Here is a 10,715-nt window from a genome sequence, read left to right as displayed (position 1 = left end):
AAAAAAAAAAAGCAGCAAGATATATCATGCATACAAATGTCCCATGATGAATGTGATCATTATGTATATCTAAAATGTATCAATAAACTTAACTAATTAAAAAAAAAAAAGATATGGAAGGGCCAGCCAGATACCACAGTGGATTAAAGCAACTGCTTAGGCAGAGAGCAGCGGCTGGGGCTCAATCTCCCCCCACGTCCCCTGCATGCCATGGCAGCCCTGACCCCAGGGCATGCTGAGATTGAGACTGGGCATGGTGGCGCAGGCTTGTAATCCCAGTGCCTGGGAGGCTGAAAACAGGAGACTCACTACGAGTCTGATCTACATAGTGAGACCCTGAACACCCTGAACTAAACACAAAAATAACAATAAATAAAATAAAAATAAAAAGATATGATAAACCCTTGTGCAAAATTTACTACAATGTTATTAAAGCAACAAATTGATTCAAGGTCAGTCGGGACTACATGTTGAGTTTGGGACCAGCCTGAACTACATTGTAAGACCCTATCTCAAACACCCCACCTCCAAAAAAAAAAAGCAACAAACTGAAAATAACTAAAATGCTCAGCAAGAAATAGAATTATAATACACTTAAAATAAATTACAGACCAGGGAGATGGCTCGGTAGAATAAGAGCTTGCCTGGCAAGTGCAAGGGCCTGAGTTCAATCCCCGGTTCCACCAAACAAACAAAACAAAACAAAAATAAATAAATAAATAAATTACAGGCTGGGTATGGTAGTGTACACCTATAACCCAGCACTTGGGAGGCTGAGGCGGGAGGACTGTTGTGAGACTTCAAGACTAGCCTGGGCTACAAAGTGAGCTCAAGGCCTGCCCAAACAGCATAGTGAGACCCAGTCTCGGAAAGACAAAAAAATAAAACAAAATAAATAACTACATATATGTAACCTTGTGTAAAGATGTATCTAATACAAGAAGGAAAAAAAGAACACAAAATTTAAAATGTATTTTTAAACTTTTTTGAAGAGTGGTATAACTTAAAATGGAAACATACATGCACTATTGTTGCAGGCAGCCTGAGTTAGATAGAAATATTATAGGCCGTCAGACAGGGTCAGGCCCTCAGAGGAGATGACAGAGACCAGACACCTTACAACTGCGGGAGCTGCTCCTGCTGAGCCAGACCTAAAGACCAAACAAATGCTGACCTCCCTAAAGTTGGCATCCGGGATTGCTCATTAGTCGGGAAGAATCATTGTCAGAAGGCCACCAGAGAAGGTCCTGTTTTACATTCATGCCCGCTTGCTACGTGACTCGCTACTCCATTTGGTGCTGGGCCTAATCAATTTTACCTGGGCAATGGTGCTTGTAATCCCATTGGGCGACCATAGTTTTGTCCATCCTGTATCCATCTACGCAAGACTCCTTCTTCTCTACCTTAGCCCTGCATGGTTTTGCCCTATAAAAATAACCTAAAAGAGACAGCTTCCTGGGCAACCCACTCTGGCCCCTGTCCTGTCCCTCTCCAAAAGATGCTTTCCTTTCCAATAAAGGTTTACCCTGAACCTCCACTGTTCCTAAAATTCATTCTTTGGTTTTAGAGAACACGAACTCATCCAGGTCAGGAGTTTCATCTTCCTATAACACTATGATTATAATATAAAAATCAGATATGAAGAAAACTGTGTGTGTGTGTGTGTGTGTGTGTGTGTGTACTTAAGAGATAAGACTGACTGGGCATTGTGCACGCCTGTAATCCCAGCACTTGGGAGGCTGAAATCAGGAGGATCACTCTGTCTTATCTGTGTAGTGAGACCCTGTAGACCCTATACTAAATACAAAAAAAAAAAAAAGCATGTCAGACATTTCAGGGCTGGGGATTTGGCTCAGTGGTAGAATGCTTGCCTAGCAAGCTGGAAGCACTAGGTTCCGTCCTCAACAGCAAATAATAAACCTCCCCTAAAAAACAATTCAACCAAAGACTGAAAAATACATGAAGAAAATATTAAAAATGCTGAAACGAAGCTGGACACAGTGGCTAGAAACACAGCCCTACCTACTACAGAAGCTGAAGCAGAAGGATTTCCTGAGACCAGCAGTCGTAAGCCCACTTAGGAAACATTATGATAATGGGGCCCTGATGCAAAAATTAAAAAGGCAGTTTGATGTAGTGGTGAACACCTATAATTCTAGCTATTGAGGGGGCTGAGGCAAGAGGATTAGGAATTTAACCCCAACTGAGGCAGCTTGGCAAGATCCAGTCTCAAAATAAAAAGGTCTGGAGATACAGCTCAATGGTAGCGATCTTACATAGCAAGTGCAAGATACAAAAATAAAATGAAATAAAAACACAAAATGCTACTAGTGGTTACATTAGGGTGGTGGATACACAGAATACAGTAAGTTTTATTTTTTTGCATCCTATGTTTCTCACTTTTAATAAAAACATTTTTAAAAACACTTCAAAATTTTCTACTCGGGAATGAAATTAACCAGAACACAAGCCTTTCATTTCTCTTCCTTTGCCCTGTGTCTTCCTGTATTGCCCAACCTGAGTACTCTCCTTAACTGTGTCACTAATGTTTACTCTCCCACGGCTGCAGTTACTATAGTGGGAAGGTATTTTTACAGAGGTCCTGGAATGAATAAAACTACTTTCTTGAGTGAGAAAGCGTCTTACCTGAGCCACATAAGGTGACAAAGGATACCCCCAAAAAGGTTCACTTATTGAAGTTCAACAGATGTCAACCTACCGGTAACCAGAAAAAATGTAAGGCTAGAAATGTCCCACAACATAGTAAGAATAAAAGAGTATAGGGTGTCTCTGTAAAGTTCAGAGCAGGAAAAGTTATTTCAGATTATGTGGAGGAAAAAAAAGTGGACCACCAGACAGCAAAGGCCATCCAACAGAGAGACACAGGACAGCAGGACAGGTTAAAGTCACTTACCACCTGCATCGGGGCTCTCCTCCTCCTCGTCTTCCTCTTCATCGCCCCCGGTTTTATAGTAAGACTCCCACCCTGACATACTGGTTTCTGCTAAATGAAAGATGAGGTAAGGTAACAGCAAATGTTTTTCTTCTTGAGACAAAATGTCTTGTCCAGAGTAGTCTCGAACTCGCGATCCCCTTGCTTCTACCTCCGGAATACCTGGGATTACAGGAGTGCGCCATTGTGCCCAGCAGTAATAAATCTACATGTCAACTTTTAGGCTCTCTTGAGAGCTGTTACAAAATCTCGGAGTTACTAATGCGAATGGGTCCTTCTGCCTCTGGGTCGTTGGAGCGCAGCCTCTCCTCAGCTGTTCGTTACAACTGCTTTTCAAGGCCAGCGGTAGCCATGGTGTCCGCCCTGCCTGCGCAGAAGCCCGAGCCTGACATCCCGTCTCTAACGCCATCTCCACTACCAGGGTCCTCATTCCGCCCCCAAATCTCCCCCAACCGCGCAGTTCTGCACGCCCACTGAAGTCCAGCGCCGGCGGGCCCGGAAGCCGGATATCGCAATCCGCGCGAGCGGCGGGAGCCAACGGCGCCCTCCACTCGGGGCTGCACGCTTCTGGCGGATGCTGCCTCCCCTGGGAGGTTAGGGGAATGCACCACACTGGAGTAGTCAAGCAGGACGAAGCCAGTCCCGGGCTGTAAGCAACAAGCACCGAGCACAAACCTACCTCAACCTCAAGGATCGACTCGCGCAGGAGGGCACCAGACACGCGCAGGTTGCCGTTCCCGGCCAACAACGCCTCTTACGTCATTACGCACAGCGCCGCCTTCTTCCTTTCTGGCTGCCGCGCCCACTCCCACAAGCCCGCTCACAGGTCTATTGGAGAATGCCCCGCCCCTTCGGTGAAGCCCCGCCCCGTCGCCCATTGGGCCTCACGCACATGCGCGAGAGGACGTTCCCGCCCCCGCCCCCTCTTCATTGCGGACCCTCCCCGTACCCTCTGTCACCTCACAGTAGTCGTTGCCGGTAGCCGCTGCTGGTGCGCGAGCAGCGCAGGGCCGCCTCTCCCCCGCCCCGCAGACCGGGCCCGGGCTCGGTTCCTACCCCGCTCCCACCTCTCCCCACCCCCGTCGGGTACGGGAAGGTCCCAGCCGCTGCCGGGTCCCCGAGGGCCGAGGACCATCGTGGTCGCCACCACGGGTCCTCATGGAGCCGCCGCATTTGTATCCCGTGAAGCTCTACGTGTACGACCTGTCCAAGGGCCTGGCCCGGCGGCTTAGCCCCATCATGCTGGGTGAGGGGACGGGGCAGAGGGCAGACGGGAGAGAAAGGTTGGCCGATGGGGAAGGGACTGCGGGCGGGCGGAGGGAGGAGACGCAGGGGCGTGGGGGGCGCAAGAGAGGAAAAATGGAGGGAAAGGCAAATGGAGAAGAGGGGTGTCTGAGGCTTGGGCTCCCCAACCCCGCTTTCCCATCCTAAGATTCTTATCCCGGAAAGAGGGATAGCGGAGTCACGCCCTCCAGACCCCCTTGAGTTAGGGGTCCCGGCTGGTCCTGGTCGGTCTCGGCTGAGCCTCGAGCGCCTCCACCTTCCTCCTCCCTCGGCGTGGTGCCGGGAATTAAGGATGCCACCCGCGGTGTCCCTCGTGGTGAAAGGGACACTGCGGAGGAAATTCTCGGGAGTCCCTCGGACAGAACTTTCCTGCGCGCCAAAAGGCAACTCCTGCAGTCCCCAAGGTAGAAGAGTTAGGAGTTAAGCTGTAGATGGAGCCCAGCTATCGCCCGCACCCCCAGGTAGAGGTCAAGTCAGGTCAGTGGGAGCCCAAGTTCGCCCCAAACAAGACGGCCTGATCCTAGCATTTTCCAAGTTAGTTGCTTTGGCCCAGATATTAAGAAAATGATTCTGTGGAAGGATTGGATGCTGTTGTATGAGTAAAGACTAGTAAAGGAAGTATTTCAACTGTGCTTTATTAAACTACTTTAATGCTGGGAGAGGTCAGCCCTGGTTCATTGTGTAGATGAAACCTCCTTTCAACCCAGGTACCAGTATTTCTGGTGTAGGAATTGTCAGCTTGATAGTTTCAGGTAATAACTGGCAAAAGAGGATTCTAGGAATTGAAAATTGAACAGCTTTGACAATATCTACTTGAATTATTGGTGGTTTTTTTGCTTTGGTAACATTGGAGAATGAGTTAGTTGTTTGGTGGCAGACAAGTGGGTCACATCAAGGAAATAAGACTTTTTTTTTTTTTTTTTTTTTTAGTTTCTGAAGCTGAACCCAGGGCCCTGTACATGCTAGCTAAGCACTGTAGCACTGAACTACAGCTACATCCCTTTTTCTTTTTTGAGACAGGGTCTTGCAAAGTAGTCCAGGCTAGCTCCAATTTGAGATTCTTCTGCCTCAGCCTGTCAGTGTGCTGTATTGTAGGGCTATGCCACCATTCCCTGGAGAAGACTATTTCAGAGGATATCTTTTCAACATTACTGGGCTTTTAATGTGTCATAGTGAGTGGCACTTAATCCCTCTACTCTGCTAATGAGTGGTTTTATATTTGGCTTACATCAGAATATCTGGGATACTTAAAGAAGTACAGATACTAGATGGGGATCTAGCGCAGGGGTAGACCACTTGCCTAACATTCAGACAGCTTTGGATTTGGCTCCCAGCACCACTAAAAAGAACAAAAACCAAAATCCCTTTATTTCGTGTGTGTGTGTGTGTGTGTGTGTGTGTGTGTGGAAAAATGAGATTAGAAAAATTGAAAATGTTTTTTTTGTATGTGAATGTACATTTAAAGCAAAGGATACATATATGCTTCCTTAAGCAAATTGTTTTCTGGGAGGACATACAGGAAATTGCTAATGTTGGTAGCTTATGGAAATCCAGAGCCTGCCGCCAGGGAACAGGAATGAACTTTTCCTTATTATTTTACATACCATGTAAAAATAAAGTTGTTGTTTTTCTGTATTTTAGAGAAGGGTCTACAGGGTGTTCAGGGTCTCACTACTAGATCAGACTCGTAGTGATCCACCTGTTAACAGCCACCCAAGAGCTGGGATTACAGGCTTGGGCCACCAAGCCCAGTCTCAATTGCCATCTCATCGTGCCTTGGGGGTGGGGCCCAGCCCACAGGCCCAGGATCAAACCCCTGGCCCCTGCACCTGCTTGCAGGCGTTTCAATCTGCTGAGCTATTTGACTGGCTCCTAAAGTTTTAAATATATGAATTCTAGAGACATATTTCACAAGTCCTAAATCAGAATCTCTGAGTTTTGGTCCATAAATCTGCACTTCCATAAGCTGCTCAGTAATTCTTATGCAGCTAACCCGTTATTGGACAGAAATTTGGACCTAGCTCTCTCACTGTTAAAATGTATAAGGCAGGGCTGGGGGGTGTCACTTAGTGGCAGCATTTGCCCTGCATGAACAAGGCCTAGAGTTCATTTCCCAGTAGCACAACACACACAAAGTAGGGCAAATGTGAAAGCAAAACTTACAATGTCATTGTTTGGGGAAGTGCTAGTCATTAACAGATTACATCAGTCAAGTTCTAACTAAACTTGGAATGGAGCAATTTGTTTAGTTTGATCTTATTGAGGCATCACTTAGATATTTTCTAGCCTAATACATAAGTAAAAGCCTCCTTCTTGCCAGGTGTGCTGGCAGACACCTATAATTCCAGCTCTCAGAGGCTAAGGCAAGAAGATTGCCAGGAGTTTGAGGCCAGCCTGGGAGACTTAGTGAGTTCAAGGCCAGCCTACACAATATAGTAGACCCTGTCTTAAAAGGGGGAGGGGGGTGATCAATGTATGTGACACATTAAAGATAGATAACGCAAGTACAGATCTGCATGATCTATGCTGTTCAGGAAGCAAGAAAAGAATAAATAAGAAAGAGTATTGGAGGGCCAGTGAGATAGCTCAGTGTCAAAGTGCCCGCTTGGCAAGCCCAGGGATCTGATTCAATCCCATGCACCACCTGCTGCACCAGCCCTGCCCCAGGTGAGCTGAGCTTTCTCCAAAACCAGGCATGGTGGTACACCCTTGTAATCCCAGTGCTGAAAGCAGGAGGATCACTGGAGTCTGAGCTACATAGCAAGACCTTGTACCAAATACAGAAAAAAATAAAATAAAATGGGTATTGGAGTAGTCACTTTCAAGCTGGACCTTTAGAGTGAGGGAAAAGGAGCCCCTGGAGGCTGATGAGGAAGTCACACTGGTCCAGGCATAAGAGGGCTCAACTGCCAAGGCCTGCAGGCAGGAAAGAGCCTGGCCTTGTACTGGAACTGAATGCAGGCTTTGTGGGTATAGTGGGCAAACTTGCCCAACCCTTTTAACTGGTATGAAATCCTAGAAGGCTTCATCCTGACATAGCGACTTCACCAATTTATCGTATCAGGTTACAGTGATGTATCTGAGGACATTCCTTTCCTTACAAATCTGTTTCTTTTTCTCATTTTGCTTTTATGCCTTTTATAAAGGCAATGAGGAAAGGATTTACAAAGCTAGTGGTCATTACTTTCTAGAGTTGGCCGGTTCCACAAAAAAAAAAAAAAAAAAAACTTTCTAGAGTTAAAGGTTTATGGAAAATAGGCATTGCCTTGCTTGTTCATCCCACTTAGATACCATTAACCTTTAATAAAATCAGGTATAACCTAGTTCTGTTAGTTTGTTTAAAGAATCAGTTTGTTAAAAAAAAAAAAAAGAATCAGTTTGTTGGGCCAGGGCCAGCAAGAAAGCTCAGTGGACTAATTGTCTGCTTAGGCAAGCACAGGGACTAGGGTTTGAACCCTGGTACCGCATGCCATGTTGGCCCCACCCCCGGGAGCACTGAGATCAGGCATGATGGTGCATGCCTATAATCCCAGCACTAGGGAGGCTGAAAACAGGAGGATCACTATAAGTCTGAGCTGTATAGTGAGACCCTGTACCGAATACATTAAAAAATAAGGTCCTGGGGCTGGTGAGATGGCTCAGTGGTCTAAAGCACCTACTTAGAACAAGCTAAGCTAAGCAAAGCACAGGGACCGCGGTTCAATCCCCCAGCACCACATGCCAGCCAGCCCCGCCCCCTGGTGGGCTGAACTGGCCACACACACACAAAATAAATAAATAAAGTATTTGTTTAAAAAAAAATAAATAAATAAGGTCCTGAGTTTGATCCCAGCTACTAAAAAAAGGTTTTTTTTGTTGATTTTTGTAATGAATTGTAGAAGTATCAATAACCAACATTTATTGAGAGTTACCATGTGCCAGATTCTTTTTTCTGGGTTATTTGCTTGCATAAGAATCTTCACCACACCTTTGTAAGATAGGTCCTATTACTGTCTCTATGTTTCAGTAAAGAAACCTAATATGGGGGCCGGGGAGATGGCTCAGTGGAATAAGTGCTTCCTTGGCAAGCGCAAGGGTCTGAGTTCAATCCCAAGTTCCACCAAAAAACAAAAACAAAAACCCTAAAATACAAGGAAAAAAACCTAATACAAAGAAAGTTAAAATTCTTCCTCAAGTCGTATAGCTAGTAAATGGTAGAGTATGGAAATAAACGCAGATAGTCATGTACCATACAATCTCTACTTCTAATGTGCTCTCTTGTGACTGACATAAATCAGGTACCTTGTTCAACTATCAAAGGATAGCCTTATCCAAATGTTCCAGATTTGGATGAGAGAAAAAACAAAAATTGGCTTTAATATGTGTGTGCCATTCATAATCTAGAGTGAAGATTATCCTCTTAGCCTTTCTTTCCCCAAATTAAATATACACCATCACACCTTAGTTACGTTAGCTCCCCATTGTAACACTTCACCCAGATCTGTTATAGTTCGTGACTGGACTAGATCACACTCAGTGAGTTCCCGCCCAGCCGTGCAGATTCCACACTTCACCCTGTCCTGTGTTGATTGTCTTAGAATTGCGTCCCCTGAAGGTATTCCTATTCCGCAGTTCATTTGCCACCCAGATGGTTCCACATTATCCTTAGGATTCTAATTGAACAGGCAGCCTGGCTGCCCTCTTTTCCCATACTGCCATCTGCCCAACAGAGTGAGCTATTATAAGTGTCCTTTAGTTTATCCTCTTAATCATTTTAGCTGCTTTTGAGATTTCTCAACCTTCTTTTATGCCAAAATATGAGATAAATGTAGGCGTTTTAAAATTGTGCTAAGAGGTGCACAGCTTCATTATTTGTTACTTTCTGATCTGGTGCCTTATATACATGCACACACTGGTATTTACAAACTCATCTTAAAATTGTTCACAGGTTTGAAGATTTGGGAAAATGAGATAGATGATAGATAATTAGATAGATAGATAAGATAGATAATTTCTGAGACTAATATAGTATTTTTATTGAGACAGTCACAGTGTAACACAGACTAGCCTTCAGCTCTCAGCAGTCCTGCCTCAGTCTCCCAAGTGCAAGGTTTACCACACCCAGCTAGGCAAAATGCAATTTAATGAATATTTGAAATTTTAGGAGAAAGGGGGCTTGGGAGATGGCTCAGGGGAATAAGCACTTCCCTGGCAAGTATAAGGGCCTTAGTTCAATCCCTGGTTCTGAAAAAAAAGAAAAAAGAAAAAAAAAAAAAAAGAAATTTTATTTGATGCTCAGTTTCTTGCTTAATTCTGTAGTATGAATAATAATATCTCCTAAAATAAAAAAATTAGATTAACAGTATAAAAAGACTATGATAACAAAATGAAAGTGGTAAGAGCTGGCCAGATAGCTCAGCGGATTAAAGTACCTGCTGATGCAGATGCAGGGACTGGGGTTCGATCCCTGGTGTGCCATGCTGGCCCCGCCCCTCAGGGCAAACTGAGACGGTGATTGAGACTGGGCTAGTAACGTGCACCTGTAATCCCAGCGCTTGGGAGGCTGGAAACAGGAGAATCACTGAGTCCAATCTGTGTAGTGAGACCCTATAGACCCTGTACAAAAACAAAAACAAAAAAAGCTGAACAAAATGAAAGTGGTAAGCTAGGGGGTGGTGTGTGCATATGATTCTAACACTCAGGGAGACTGAGGCAGGAACATCACAAGTTTGAGCCCAGCCTGGACAATTTAACAACAACCCATCTATAAATAAATAAATGGTACAGAACTATTTCAGTTGTTTCAACAAAAGCATGGAACTTCTAGAGGGCAGAGATTCTGTGTCAATTTTCTGTGTGTCTCCAGTGATCAGAAGAGGTACCTGGTGCGTTGGTTTTATTTTTGTGATGCAAGGGATCAAACCCAGGACCCTGCTGAACAACACCCTCAGCCACAGGAATTATTGATTATAGAAATGATTTAGGGGCCAGGGAGACAGCTCACTTGCCTGGAAAGTGCAAAGAAGGTCCTGATTTTGATCTCCAGTACCAAAAAAAAAAAAAAAGATTAAGGCTTGCAGATCATGTGAAATTTTATTTGGGTGTAAGTAAGATTTTTGAAACGTCTTAATGCCATCTATTGTGCTTTGTTTTTTATTTTTATTGTTCATTGTATGAACTGTTGAACAGCAATCAAATGAATGGACTTAGTAATTGTGCAATTTCTTATGAATGTGGCTTACAGAGCCCCCTGTGCTCCTGCTCCTGTTTATTCTCTGCAGCCTCACCTGCCTGCACCTCATTCTTAACACACTTTTTGGGCTGGGAATAGTTTAGCCAGGCCCTGAGTTTGATTCCTAATACCAAAAACAAAAAAAAAAAGGGGGAGTAGCCAGGAAGATAGCTCAGTAGGCAAGGGCCTGAGTTCAATCCCCAGTTTCACAAAAAAAAAAAAACAGGTGGATCACTATGAGTCCAATCTGGTAGTGAGACCCTGAAC

General features: G+C 44.8%; 2 protein-coding genes across 2 annotated transcripts in view; one reads left to right on the top strand and one right to left on the bottom strand.

The window, feature by feature from the left end:
• The window catches only part of Xrcc6 (X-ray repair cross complementing 6), a 25,206-nt gene extending 21,494 nt beyond the window's left edge, over positions 1-3,712 (bottom strand). The window contains exons 1-2 of the mRNA XM_004642577.2: positions 3,633-3,712; positions 2,915-3,004 (exon numbers count right to left, since the gene is read on the bottom strand). Coding sequence (XP_004642634.1) covers positions 2,915-2,993 — 79 coding nt within the window. The 5' untranslated portion in view covers positions 2,994-3,004; positions 3,633-3,712. The remainder of the gene's footprint in view (positions 1-2,914; positions 3,005-3,632) is intronic.
• Positions 3,713-3,858: 146 nt separating this feature from the next.
• Positions 3,859-10,715, top strand: part of Desi1 (desumoylating isopeptidase 1) — a 21,762-nt gene continuing 14,905 nt past the window's right edge. The window contains exon 1 of the mRNA XM_004642576.3: positions 3,859-4,199. Within this exon, the coding sequence (XP_004642633.1) occupies positions 4,112-4,199 (88 nt within the window). The 5' untranslated portion in view covers positions 3,859-4,111. The remainder of the gene's footprint in view (positions 4,200-10,715) is intronic.

Source organism: Octodon degus, unplaced genomic scaffold, assembly GCF_000260255.1.
Source record: "Octodon degus isolate 3935 unplaced genomic scaffold, OctDeg1.0 scaffold00156, whole genome shotgun sequence".
NCBI lineage: Eukaryota > Metazoa > Chordata > Mammalia > Rodentia > Octodontidae > Octodon > Octodon degus.
The sequence above is the reverse complement of the archived record's forward strand: the minus strand, read 5'-3'. Positions and strand labels throughout refer to the sequence as shown.